This window comes from Chaetomium fimeti (genome assembly GCF_033439085.1).
Source record: "Chaetomium fimeti strain CBS 168.71 chromosome Unknown B0H64scaffold_1, whole genome shotgun sequence".
NCBI classification, from domain to species: domain Eukaryota; kingdom Fungi; phylum Ascomycota; class Sordariomycetes; order Sordariales; family Chaetomiaceae; genus Chaetomium; species Chaetomium fimeti.
The window spans coordinates 3,564,709-3,578,187 of NW_026944329.1; the positions used below are offsets into that span (position 1 = coordinate 3,564,709).

At 57.0% G+C, this 13,479-nt stretch overlaps 5 protein-coding genes across 5 annotated transcripts; 2 read left to right on the forward strand and 3 right to left on the reverse strand.

Moving 5' to 3' along the window:
* Positions 1-45: 45 nt before the first annotated feature.
* B0H64DRAFT_449531 (uncharacterized protein) lies at positions 46-1,809 on the reverse strand. The gene has a single exon (XM_062807096.1). The coding sequence runs from the start codon at positions 1,602-1,604 to the stop codon at positions 414-416; it is 1,191 nt and encodes a 396-aa protein (XP_062664450.1). The 5' UTR covers positions 1,605-1,809; the 3' UTR covers positions 46-413.
* Positions 1,810-3,114: 1,305 nt separating this feature from the next.
* Positions 3,115-6,443, forward strand: B0H64DRAFT_315366 (muts domain V-domain-containing protein; the record flags this gene model as incomplete). The annotated part of the gene is made up of 4 exons (XM_062800237.1): positions 3,115-3,579; positions 3,653-4,463; positions 4,546-5,736; positions 5,767-6,443. The coding sequence occupies 4 exons, from the start codon at positions 3,115-3,117 to the stop codon at positions 6,441-6,443; spliced, it is 3,144 nt and encodes a 1,047-aa protein (XP_062664451.1).
* A 463-nt stretch (positions 6,444-6,906) lies between these two features.
* B0H64DRAFT_312771 (60S acidic ribosomal protein P0) lies at positions 6,907-7,882 on the reverse strand (the record flags this gene model as incomplete). The annotated part of the gene is made up of 2 exons (XM_062800160.1): positions 6,907-7,653; positions 7,727-7,882. Coding segments are annotated over 2 exons (903 nt in total), but the record flags the coding sequence as incomplete, so codon positions are not given.
* Positions 7,883-8,390: 508 nt separating this feature from the next.
* B0H64DRAFT_470940 (uncharacterized protein) lies at positions 8,391-10,292 on the forward strand (the record flags this gene model as incomplete). The annotated part of the gene is made up of 4 exons (XM_062807852.1): positions 8,391-8,421; positions 8,481-9,036; positions 9,093-9,890; positions 9,965-10,292. Exons 2-4 carry the CDS (start codon positions 8,600-8,602, stop codon positions 10,290-10,292), a joined length of 1,563 nt encoding a protein of 520 aa, XP_062664453.1. The 5' UTR covers positions 8,391-8,421; positions 8,481-8,599.
* A 698-nt stretch (positions 10,293-10,990) lies between these two features.
* Positions 10,991-12,743, reverse strand: B0H64DRAFT_27235 (uncharacterized protein). Its single transcript, XM_062800009.1, has 4 exons — positions 12,433-12,743; positions 12,300-12,369; positions 11,403-12,236; positions 10,991-11,339 (listed from the first exon to the last, which is right to left on the reverse strand). The coding sequence occupies exons 1-4, from the start codon at positions 12,466-12,468 to the stop codon at positions 11,032-11,034; spliced, it is 1,248 nt and encodes a 415-aa protein (XP_062664454.1). The 5' UTR covers positions 12,469-12,743; the 3' UTR covers positions 10,991-11,031.
* Between the last annotated feature and the right edge of the window lie 736 nt (positions 12,744-13,479).

Here is a 13,479-nt window from a genome sequence, read left to right on the forward strand (position 1 = left end):
AAAGTCTCAGACTCTCAGACGAACTTCACCGTGGGCCTCAAGCATCTGACTTGAAGCTTTGTGCCTAATGTCTTCACGATACAATTGGGATACGACGTTGGACACGAACAGACAGAGTAGTAATATAGAAAAACATGTTTTGCCGCGAACCCGAGTTCGCCGACCGTGGTTGTGAGACCGGGGCGGTTACTTTATCTGGACATGTGCCTGCTCAACATGCTTCTTCGGGTTACACATCGAGTCAGGTTTGGATGATCATTCGAACAAGAGTATTTAATATATTTATTTTGGGGAGAGTGTTTTGTCTGGGAGCACTCTTTTGGCTCATCCACCAGACTCGCCATCCAACGTATTTCGTCATAGAATTAAGGTGTGAGAGGGTGTTTGCAGCGTGCCTTGATCGCCATCTTCAACTAGGCCGCATCTTTGAGAGGAGAGACCGGCTCTCCCTGTCCAGCCCCGTGCCCCTGGCCTTTAGACTCATTCTTGACAACCTTTCCCCCGTCCACTTCGCCCCCCTCCCCATCCTCTTGGTAGTCTTCCTCGTAGTCCGCCTCTTCACCATACCCCTCCTCTTCATCCTCGTAGCCCATAAACTCGTCTTCCTCCTCCTCACTCTCGCTGTCGCTATCACTCTCATCAAACGACAGCGCCCCCAATAACGGCACCTCGGTCCCCGCCAAGTGGTTCTTGATGATATTCCCCGTCACCTCAAGCAGGTGCGCATCCTTATCAACGGGCACCTCCCGATCCATATCAAAATCCACCTCCTCCTTATCCACCGGCAGCTGCCTCCCCAAACCATCACCACCACCACTCCTCCCCCCACCCGCCGCCCCCATAACCCAACGCCTAACCGCCTCCCCCTTGGCCACCCTCCTCCCCCAAAAGTCCCCAACCCCACCCCCAATAACACCACCCCCAGCAGCAATCCCCCCCCTCGCCGCCAACCCCCTCTGAAACCTTCTCCGCCTCCTCTTGCGGCGCCTCACCAGCCTATCCCGCACGTACCACGCGATCATGACGGTGGCGGCCTGCATGACGGCCTGGCGGCGCTTGCTCTGCTCCTCATCGGCCCACGCCTGGCAGCGCCGGTGCTGGGCGGCGGCCACGGCCTCGGCGCGCTGCTGGTAGAAGCTCGCCATGCGGGAGGCCATGGCCAGGTAGCGCGGGTCGATTCCTGGGGGAGGTGCTGTTGCTGCTGGTGGTGATGGTGATGGTGCTGCTGCTGCTGGTGCTGCTGCTGCTGTTGGTTGGGGTCCAGGGTTGGGGTGAGGGTTGGGGATGGTGGGGGCCTTGTGGTGTTGTTGGGGGTGTTGGTGTTGGTGGGAGTGATGGTGGAGGATTTTGTTGATGTTGATGTTGTCGGGGAATAAAAAGGCGTTTAGTGGCATAGAATTGGCTGCGTTTGGTGTGTCTGAGGTTGGTGAAGGTTGGGCGGGTTGTGGTGATTTTCCATCATTTGGGAGGGTGGAGCTTGTTTGGTGGTGGACCGCCCCCTGAGTGAAAGGTTGTGGAGGAGGGCGATTCATAAACGTTTGGAATTCGGCCGGAGGTGTGACAGGGACCTGGGCCTTTAAGGGCAGCGGGATTGATGCCGCCATGTTTGCTGAGGACGTTGATTAGGTATGCCGGGCGTGATGACGTTTTAGGGGTGCTGGAGTAAGTTCGTCTTTAGATATTTATTGTGTGCTGTTTTGAGCCTCGCACAACGAATAGCTCGTCGCGGTTGACTGTATGTAGTATATTGTGAGACGCACGAGGTCGGACACCCGAAAAGCAATCCAGCGTCGACACGAGCAAAATATAAAACGGGATCCAAGATATCGGCGGCTGAGGCCGGGGGCGGGCGAAAGAGTTCTTTTATACCGACATCTCCGAACTCACCTTTCCCGAGGGTCCGGGTAGCCCCCTCGCCCAACGCCCCATTTAAGAACACGCCCAGATCCAACAGCCACCCGTAGATTAATAAGTGGGTTTCGTCAGCACCTGGCAATCATCCTCGGGACCTAATCACGCAGTAACGCAGCACCGAGGAGCCCGACATACCCACCGCCAACAGGCCGTGACGGGTCGCTGCGGGGCGCATGCGAGCCCGACAGTCGCCAAAAAAGAAAGGTCTGAGACCGGGGGCGGGAGGAGATTTGTGATGGCCTGGTCGGAGCGGGGAGACGGGGGCCCTTGGAGTTCGGGTAGCAGGCTGCGCGGATAAAAATGGCCTGAGAGGATCCTCGAAAGCCGTGGGATGATGACAGAACAGGCCCAAATCGGTCGATGCCGAATGTTCCTGGCAAATGGCCACCCTGAGCCACCCCCCGGCGCGCCTCGGCCGACAGCAAGATCGGGCCACCCGAAAATCATGCCCAGAACCTCAAAACCTGCACGATTGGTTCTGGCCCATCTCGAACGGCTCACATCTCTCGAAATTGTGGGAAAAGGTGCCACTCGTCTGCAGCGACCGCCGCTTCATCGTGTCTTCCGCCGATCTCCCACCTAAATTTGTTTTCCGTGCTTTTGAGGGGCCGTCGTGGCCGTCTCGGCGTCCAAGATGTGCTGCTATCGTCGGCTCTTTTTTATCCACCTCGCTAACTAGTTAGTTAAATTCCAAATCAAGAAGCGAGCAGCGAGAGATTTGTCTCGGCCCGGAGATCTGTTAGTTCCTTCATATTTCCGTTCTTCCGTTAGAACCTGGGAACCGGCGCATCATCACATCCGTTCGGACAACACGGCGCCGTTGCCACGCTCTCCCATGGACTTTGTTTCCCCGGAGTTTGTCGGCCGGATTTTGACATATTTTGACGATCCGGTGTTGTTGGTCCTTGCCCGTGCTCCTTGCTTCATCAGCACATTTCAAATGGTCCGATTGCTTTGCTTAGTTATACGCTAGCCGAAACAGGCAAGATAAAGCTCAGCTAGGCGCCAAGCCCTTTCGATTTCCATTTTCGTCGTTTGGCTGACATTTCTTTGCTTTCCGATTTTAAGAATATTGTGCCGTGTTTAGTCAAAATCCCGACTACACTAAATCTAAATATTTCCCGACACACAGAGGAACGACGTTACCTAACCCATCCACCATCTCCCGATGTGGAGTGCAACACCAATAAGTCATACTTGATGCTTTGCGCGCGCTCAACACCAGGCCCACGCATTCGAACCGCGTACCTCGGCTGTTCTCGTTCTTTCCGGCCATGTAGCCCCGCCACCGTCGGGCGCCTTGGTCGACGGAATGTAACCACGGCCTTGGTTCATCGTGGGCCTGGATCTGGACCCCTTCAAGACCAGCGAAAAATTCCGCATCTCCAGGTCCGCGGCAAGAAAACTCGGACGGTCGTCAAGCTCGACGATTTACCCCAGGGATTTGTCGCACCAGCAGAGCCGCTCCCACCCGAAGAAGATGAACCGGCATACCCAACCGTGGTGCTACAGGCGCGCCGCCATATGCAAAAGTTTGGCAATTGTGTGCTGCTCACACGTGTCGGTGGCTTCTACGAGTTGTACTTTGACCAGGCCGACGAGTACGGTCCGCTCCTCAACATTAAAGTAGCGCAAAAGAAGACAAGTGTCGGCCCAGTTTCAATGGTATTGTTCCGTGCCCGTACCATGCCGCTGTTTTGTTCATTGGTAGTCTGATAGATTCTGTTTCTTTTGCCAGGCCGGCTTCCCATTCTTCCAGTTGGAACGCTTCCTTAAGATTCTCGTCCAGGACTTCAACCGCTATGTAGCCGTTGCTGAAGAGTTCCCAAACGACCCCTCGGAGAAGGTCAAGTCGGGAGGTCTGATGCACACTCGCAGGGTGACCCGTATCATCACGCCAGGCACCCTCATCGACGAGAACTTTATGGACCCGTATGCAAACAACTATGTCATGGCCATTCACCTGCCCGAGCCGGCGGTATCGGATGATGTGAGCTGCCAAGAGGACCAACATGCCACCGAGACGTCAGATTCCGCAAATGATGCCCCCACTGGGCTAGGTCTGGCATGGCTGGATCTGTCGACGGGCTCTTTTTTTACCCAGCCGACAACATTGGCTGAGCTTGGCTCCGTCCTTTCCCGAATCTCTCCTCGGGAGGTAGTCCTTGACCAAGCACTTGAAGTCGACCAGAGCCACGCTCTTCTGTCTGTTCTCCAAGAGGAAAGATACCTCGTAACCTATTCGCCCCATGGGGCGCTGCGACAGCTGTCCGACTGGGAGCCCATGCTAGAGTCAGAGATACCAGCCCAGACAGTCGACAAGTTCACGGATAGTGAGGTACAAGCGGGGAGTATTCTGCTTCAGTACGTCAAGGGCCGGTTGCAAGGGCTGAGCATGAAGCTTCAGCCGCCGCTCCGTCACGAGAGCGCGCATCTCATGAATATCGACAAGAATAGCATGCGCTCCCTAGAGATTAAACAGACGCTTAGGGATGGCGCCTTCAGGGGAAGCTTGCTGCATGCTATCAGACGAACTGTGACCAAGAGCGGTGCCAGACTTCTTAACGAGTGGCTCAGTACGTCCTCCTTGCCAGGGGCCAAGTGGAAGTGAAAATAGCTAACCTGATATAGGCGCGCCTTCAACGTCGCTTGAAGTCATCAATTTCCGACAGAACCTAGTCTCGCGGTTCATCCAGGACGAGGACCTCCGAGACGCCGTAATCGTCCTCCTCCGCAGGAGCCATGACTCGCAACGTCTCGTCCAAAAGTTCGCGCTCAACCGCGGAGACCCAGACGACCTACTCCGGCTCGCCAACACTATCAAGGCGACAGACGACATCGTCAACCTCCTCAAATCATCCGTTCCACCCCAGCCAGACAACGGCCCGGAGGCGAAATGCCTCTCTACGATGGTAGACCGCATCAGCCTCGACCAGCCTCTAAAACTCGCCCAGCGCATCCGCGACGCCATCGACGAGGACGGCCTCGTGCACCAGCACCAGATCGCAGACAGCGAAGCGGACGAGATGATAGCCCTCGCCCAAGAGATCGTCAAGACGGAAGGCACCGACGAAGACGGCACACTGCTCCCCAAGGGCGCGACGGCCAAGATGACGACGACGACGACGACGACGACGGCCAAGAAAAGATCTTCGGCCTCCATCCGCGACCACTACGGCGAGGACAGCGAGGTGTGGACTATGAAGCCGGGAGCCTCGGCGCTGCTCACGCGCCTGCACAGCCAGCTGGCGGCGCTGCGCCAGGAGAAGGAGGCCCTCACCGAGACCCTCCGCGCCCGCCTCGGCGCGGGCTCCCTCACGCTGCGCTGGACGCCCATGCTCGGCCACATCTGCCACGTAAAGGGCAAGGACGCGCGGAGCCCACCCTCCGCCGCCGACGACGCAGGCGGCGGCCTGGCACCCCCGATCCGCACGCTCTCGTCGAGCCGCACGACACGGTCGTTCCACCAGCCGGAATGGACATCGCTCGGCGAGGCGCTGGACCGGCTGCGGCACCAGATCCGTGGGGAGGAGGGGCGGGTGTTCGGGGCGCTGCGGGCGCGGGTGGTGACCAACCTGGTCAAGCTGCGGCGCAACGCGCTGGTGCTGGACGAGCTGGACATCGCGACGTCGTTCGCGCGGCTGGCGACGGAGCAGGGGCTCACGCGGCCGGCGCTCAGCAACACGCAGCAGACCGTCATCGTGGGCGGGCGCCACCCGACCGTGGAGGGCGGGCTGGCCGAGCAGGGGCGCACGTTCCAGAGGAATGACCTCTTCTTGGGGTCCGCGCCGGGGACGAGGACGGCGGCGGCAGCAGCACAGGGTGAGGGAGAACAACAACAACCGCCACAAGGCCACGGCAGGATCTGGCTGATCACGGGCCCCAACATGGCCGGCAAATCGACCTTCCTCCGCCAAAACGCGCTGATCACCATCCTGGCGCAGATAGGGTGCTACGTGCCCGCAGACTACGCCTCGTTAGGCATCGTCGACGCCATCTTCAGCCGGGTGGGGTCGGCCGACAACCTGTTCCAGGACCAGAGCACTTTCATGGTGGAGATGCTCGAGACGGCGGCCATCCTACGGCAGGCGACGCCGCGGTCTTTCGTCATCATGGACGAAGTGGGCCGGGGCACGACGCCTGAGGATGGCACGGCCGTGGCGTTCGCAGCGCTGCACCATTTGGTGACCGTCAACAAGTGCCGGGCGTTGTTCGCGACGCACTTCCACGGCATCGCGGATTTGGTGGCGAAGGAGGGATTAAGAGTGGAGGATGGAGGCCCCAGCGGGACCATCGACACGTACTGTACAGACGTGGAGGAGGACGAGCAAGGCGGGTTTGTCTACGTTCACAAGCTACGCAAGGGGGTCAACAGACAGAGCCACGCGCTCAAGGTGGCGCGCTTGGCTGGGCTGCCAGAACAGGCGATACAGGTCGCCCAGCAGGTACTGCGGGATTCTGGGGTTGAAATGTCACCAGGGATGGTACATTCTACCAAGATACCGTCGCCGGCGGCAGTTGGAGGATAAGTTGATGGGACGTATGTTGAGTCTAAATATTCGTGTCAGTTTCGATACCCAATGTAAAAGTTTGTAACATATCAAAGGGAGAAAACTGTGTCTCATAAAAGTTGTGATGGGTTTCATCAATGGAATTCAGGGTTAAAAAGCTCTTTGATCATTTGCATAATCATCGACAGCGGATGTAAAGACGAGGTGAAAAGTACTAACCTGGGTTGTCAAAGCGAGCAACTGACACGGTCAGTCAGAGCATCGAAACACAACATGAAAAATTCAATGTGGCCACCAAACACGGATTGAATTGAACCGGCACCGATCTATATAGACGAAGGCAAAAGTCCAGAGGACCTTTGCCCGACCACAACCAGCATTGCCGGCCCAAGCACACCGTACTTGAGTCGTTAGGTTTAGTCGCTGTCACCCATGTTAGCAGTGTACCAAAACACAAGTGCGGGGTCACAAACAAGAGACCACCAAAGCCCTCCTCGTCAGAGTCCTCCTTCTCAGACTCCTCCTTCTCCTCAGCCTTGGTCTCGGCGGGGCCAGCGGCCTCGGCGACAGGAGCGGCAGCGGCGTACGCGTCGGGGTTGGCGATACGGTCCTTGAGCTCATCGATCTCGGGCCAGCTGAAGTCAGTCTCGATGGCGACGGCCAGCACCTTCTTGTAGGCGTTGACGGTCGAGTGGATAACCGACGGCAGGGTGGGGAAGTTGAGGGCGAGCGAGATAGCGGCAATGGTGGTGATGGCCGACGAGAAAGACTTCAGGAGCTGCTCCTCACCAATGTCGAGAACCTCCGCGGGGAAGGCGTTGCCGTGGTCGTAGACCTGAGCGATACCCATGCCGTAGGTGAAGGGAGAGATGTTGAGCATGTTGAGCAGGGTCGCCTCGGAGGGGCCGACCTTGAGGCCGGCCTCGACAAGCTTGAGGTCCGTGGTAATTTCAATGGTACCACGGGCAATCTTGGTCGGGACACCGAGCGCCTGGAAGAAAGAAGTCTTGCCAGGTTCCATGCCAGTGTTGCCAGCAGGCACCCACACGTCGGAGGGGGCAACGGCACCGGCACGGGCGGGGGCGGCGACCTTGTTCGCCAGAATCTTGTCGCGGATTTCCTTCAGGTCACCGTTGGTGAACACGAAGCCGATGTTACCCTTGACGAAGGGCAGGAGGCGCTCGTACTCCGGCGAGTCCGCGAGGAACGTCTTGAGGGCACGACGGACCTATTGGATTGCATCATGGTCAGAAATCTGGTGATAGCCGCGCTAAAATGAATACAGGGCCTTTCATGCTTACCATGGTGTTCTTGCCCATCAGGACAACGCCGTCGCCGCGGAGCGACTGGCGAATCTCGTGCATCTGCTGCGACGAGACATTGTCGACGGAGACAATGAAGATGGATGCGTACTCCTCCAACAAGCCCTTCAGCTTGTCGAAGTACCCGGCCTTGTTTCCTGTTTTGCCCCCCATATCTTCTTGCTTCTGAAGGTAGGATGTTTAAGGGCGATGGTTTTGTGGTGAGGAAACGGAAATTGAGCGATCGCGATGTTGCTTGACAGAAAACTTCCCGAAGCAGAAAGCTCAGAATTAATTTCGCAGAATTGAGCTGCAAGTGTGGGGGCTGCTTCGTAGGGTTAGGTGGGTCGGCTAATGTGGAGAATTGGTATGCCCCGTTTTTATCTTGACCAAAACTTCGACTTCGGTTGTGTGGCTCAGTCGAGCGTACAGACAAACCGAATAGAGAAGTTGCTCAACCGAGAAGGCAAAAAGCTAGAGGCGTAAGAGTTTGAATACAAAACCAATAAATTCAGAGGATATCAATTGGGTAATATCATGAATCTAATCGTTTCTTTCAATCGTGATTTGACGTCGTCTTGGTCGAATCAGCCACATGTGGCTTGCATTTGACAAATTTCTTGCAAGTCGCCGCTGCCGCTTTCACTCTGACCTTCCTTCCAGTGTGTAACCACTGAACTGAATCTTGAGTCACGGTATGTTGCCCATTCTTCTCTGATGCTGGGATCCTTGACTAAGATTGCGCGGATACAAGGGTTAAGACTCGGCTTTACGCCTAGAAGTCTCGGCGTTGTCTCAATCTCGCTGTGTAATCACTTCTTCAATTCTCTCACTGCATCACCACGAGGCAGCTCATTCCAGGGAGGGTTTAGGATGGTTCTCCCTTACCATCTCATCAAGGTGTGCGGCAACACTGTCTTTGCCGCACAGGGGAGTGACATTCACTCCTTCAATTCGGGCCTCGAGTATGTCTCGACTTGGAAGTACCCGGTGCAGCAAACGGACGAGTCAAATGGTCCCTCTATCGATGCCCAGGAGTCACCGGCGCAGGAAGAACCACCCACCAAGCGAAGGAAGGTTGAGCCAGGCCAGGAAGAGGGTCCCAAAGGCCGCCGTGCGAAATATAAAAATGGGCAGTCAAAGGGCAACAAGCCTGCCAAGCACGACGTTCCCGGCAATGAGAGGCCGTTCGTCCAAGGGCTCTATGCCACCACCGATGGCCGCCATCTAGTAGCCGTCACGGGATCTGACAAAACCATTTGGGTATTCGAGCACGACGGCGTGGGCAATTTAAACCAACTCAGCCAGAGGCAAGCTTACCCCTGACCCCAAACTACATCACTACCAAAGCTAACCCCTCAGTTAGAGCAATGCCAAAACGGCCCTGCTCCCTTACCCTCACACATGACAACCTCACCATTCTCTCAGCCGACAAATTCGGCGATGTCTACGCCCTCCCCTTGCTCCCCTCTCCTATTCCCACCACCACCACCACCTCGGCCACCCCCGGAGCAGCCACCCCGTCCGCCCTCTCGCCACCCACCTCAGGACCGGACGAATCCCGCAGCGCGAGCGCCACCCCCTCTACCGCAACCCCATCCGCCATCAAGCCGCAAGCGACCGCGCTAACAGTCCACACCAAACGCAACCTCAGAGCGCTCGAACACCAAAAGATCTCCCTCGGCCGCCGCGCCCTGCAAGAGCAGCCCAACCGCCCGCAGTTCGAGCTCACCCTGCTCCTAGGACACGTCTCCATGCTCACCGCCATCACCGTCGGCACCACCACCACCGCCACCGCCAGCACCGAAGCGGGCGGGACGCGGGTCCGCGAGTACATTGTGACGGCGGACCGCGACGAGCACATCCGCGTGTCGCGCGGCATGCCGCAGGCGCACGTCATCGAGCGCTTCTGCCTGGGCCACGAGGACTTTGTCAGCCGCCTGTGCATGGCGCCCGGCGGGCGGGCCGAGGTGCTGATCTCGGGCGGCGGGGACGACGACCTGTTCGTGTGGGACTGGGTCAGGGGCGAGCTGCTTGGCCGGGCCGGGGTGCTGGAGCATGTGAAGGGGGTTGTGGGCGGGGAGGCGGCGAGTAAGGTTGCTGTGACGAGGGTGTTCGCGTGCGGGTGGGAAGGGGGGGTGGAGGTGTTTGTGGTCGTGGAGCGGTATGTTCTATTTCCCCGCCCGTCTATATGCTATTGTTTTTTGGACTTTTTTCATATCGCTGACATCCCTCTAGCGTCCCCGCGCTCTTCCGCTACGAACTCCTCGAGGACAACACCCTCCACCACCGCGAGACCATCCCCACGCCAGGCAACCCGCTGGACGTCGAAGGAATCGAGGTCCCGGGTGCGGCGCCACGCCTTCTGGTCGCCGTTTATCCCAGCGGTTCCACCGATGGAAGCAGCAACTCCTCGTTCATCGTGCTGGACAAAGGCGAGTCGGGCTGGCGGCAAACGAGTGTTGAGAACCTCCCCGCCGGCGGAGACATTGCCATCAGTGAGACTGAGCTGCAGAAGATGCTGTATTCTACCGAAACTCTACGCAAGCTCTCGGATTTTGACTGAGCAAACGCGAGACCGAATAATAAGAGGATGACTTTGTCCAAGTCGTTGTGGGACGTTATAGATCTGATTGTGACAGGGAGCCTCTTGTAGGGCAGTTTAATGACTCGCGGGATACCGAGGTCGGGCATAGGTGACAACTGTTGAAGATATCTTGTCTAGTGTACCCAAGACTCAGAAGGTGCTACTCTCACAAGCATCTAGAGGGGAACGGCACAAGGCAACATGGACCATGCCGGGGGGTAAATCTCTAGAAGACTCTTCCTCTCGATACGTTCACAGTTCCAAACACACCCCAGAGCAAGACCCAGCTACTACTCCCATAATGCCCGATTCATTCGCTAAAAGAAAAAGAAAGATCCAGGCAGCAGAGCGAGCTGCCGCCACAGGAAAGCCAAATGCCTCTCTATCCTCTCGAGAACGCCGCCTTGCCAAGAGTGTTGTTGGGGTGCCAAGTAAAACACGAGAAAATGAGGTCGAGAAAAAAAACCCTTCATGCATGCCCAAGAGAGGCTCTATGCTTCCCTGTCTGGTTCTTCCCTGGGGTATTTTCCATGTACCCTCCTGCCCCTTCTCTCCGCCTCGTATCTCATTAATCAGAAGACCCGCCGCGCGCATCTATCATGGAAGATGCCCATACCAGGCGTGTCCCGCTCATTAATCGCCCCATTAGCTTCAAAATAGATAACGGGCACAACGGGTTGTGAGCACCCCCACACCCCTTTTTCATCCTATATATCCTTTACTGGGATGCGCACTGGACGCGCTCGCCCCCGTGATGCTCGTGCTCATCATCCTCTTCCATGGCGCCGGAGAAGCCTCTCGAAGAGCTGTCAACGTCCTCAAGATCGGCAGGCTCCGACATGGCCTCGGCGGGCGGAGTGTTGACGAGCTCGGGTGAAGGTAAGAACTTCCGGAGGGCCTCGAAGGCGGCGGGATCCTGGGTCCAGTTCTTCTCGGGAAATTTGACCGCAAACTGGATGAACAGGTTGCCGAAGTCGTGATGGCGGGGGGATGGCATGCCTTGGCCACGAACCATCTTGACGGTGCCTGTGGACAACAAAGTTAGCGAGGGATTCTCTCGTGAGGAAGAGCGGGGTATATGTAACGTACCAGGGGCAATCGCCTCGCCCGGGAGAATGTCGACGCTCAGCCATCTGTCATCGAGATGCTCGACGTAGATGGTACCGCCAGCTAATGCCGTAACGAGGTCGATTTCTGCCTGGTAGACGAGGTCGTCTTCCCGACGGGTGAAACGGGGGTGAGGCTTTTGCTCGATCTGGAAAACGACATCGCCAGCGAGGATGCCGGGGGCTTGGTCACCCTCGCCACGGAACTCGACCTTGGTCCCGCTGCGGACACCGCGGTCGACGTGGACGTGGAGGACCTTGCGGTCAACTATCGTCTTCTTGCCGTAACACCCCTTGCAGCGATCCTTGTCCTTGACAATCTCGCCCTCGCCGCTGCAGTCTGGGCATACCGTCTGGAAGCGCTGAATCATGGGGCCCATCTGCCGCATCATCGTCTTCATGCCGTGGCCATCACAGCCTGTGCATTTCCGGACAGCGCCCTCCTTGCCACCGCGACCCTCGCACTTGGGGCAGATGATGGAACGCTGAAGAGCCAGCTTAGAGACCTTGCCGCGGTATATGTCTTCGAGCGAGACATTGTGCACGTGGTGAATGGTTTTGGCCTTGGAGGGGCCGCGCTGGGAATTCATCCCGCCGCCGAACATGCCTCCGAAGCCGCCGCCAAGGCCACCACCGCCGAAGAATTGAGCGAAGAGGTCCTCGGCGGCCATGCCGCCACCTCCGCCAGCGCCACCTTCTAGACCGGCTTCGCCAAACTGATCGTACACCTGGCGCTTCTGGGAATCGGACAAGATCTCATAGGCGTGCGAGATCTCCTTGAACTTCTGCTCGGCAGCGGGGTTGTTGTGGTTCTTGTCTGCATGCACAGATTAGCGTGCGTGAACATACAAAGAAAATGGGCAGTCTTTTTGAAACATACCAGGGTGGTATTTGAGTGCGCCCGTCTTGTATGCCTTCTTCAACTCCTGCTCTGTGGCATTTGGCGAGACCTGTCGCAGGGGGTTAGCTCACTGGTACTGCCAGAAAGGCGTTTCGGAGCTGGGTATGCATACGCCAAGCACATCGTAATATCCCGTCTCTTTGACCATTTTGTCTGTTTACTCGGGGAAAGTGTAGTGTGTTGTGCCGGTGTCGTGTCTTTCGAGGCTGCCGGGATTACCTGGGGCCTGACGCGGAATGGCGGGGATGTCGAAAAGATGCCGAAAGAGAATCGGAATCTTGGTGGTCTTGAGCCAGTGGAAGTTAGCAATGCGATTCCGGAAAGTGAAACGCAAAACGAGCGTGATGTTCCGGGGTGAAGAAGAAATGGTTCCAAAAGAGCTGGCGGGGATCTCGAGAGTGCGAAGCCGGGGGGTTGGCGCAGCGAAAAGTCTCGAGTATTCTGCCGAGGGTCCGGGAAGAAAGAAAGAAGCGCACTTAGAAATGCTACGTACGTACCAGGCAGGAACAGTGATGTTTTGCACAGATTCTGTGCGCTTGGTGATAATCCGGTCGAAAGTCGAGCCTTTTGCACTCTGGTTCTTAAGGAAGGAAGACGATTGTCCAACAAGGATCACAGTCGAGCGGCAACCAAAGAATCTGTATGCTTATGAAAGTGCAGCGCATGGAAGGAGGCTGAAATTCTTGGGTTTCCAATCGACTCGCCGCCTTCCCTCCACTGGGCCATTCAGCCCCTCCCGATGGAAATCAATCGAAGACTCTGGAGTGTGGCTGGTGCTATTAGCACGGTACCCAGCCTTGAGCCTGTTGGGTGCGCGGTTTGACTCGAGCGCTGCGTACCAGCCTAGCTCAGCCCGCCAAAGGCGGCCAAGGCGGATGCGCGTGGAAGTCCAAATGCTGGGCAGCTGGGGTCCCCCGCCGACCGTGGCTGCCATTCCGTGGGGCCGTTTCAGCAACCACCAGTCTTGGCCTAAAATTAGCCTCCGAGGTTCGTCATTCTCAAGCAACCTTTTTGTTCGAGATTCAACCATTTGTCGCAGCTATCCGCATGGAGTTTGTCCTTTGTGTGAAATCACCAGGTACCCATGTTTTCAAGCATATTCCTAAATATTTTTGTAGATCGGAATAGCCGACAGTTTGATTGACGAGCAACTAATCAA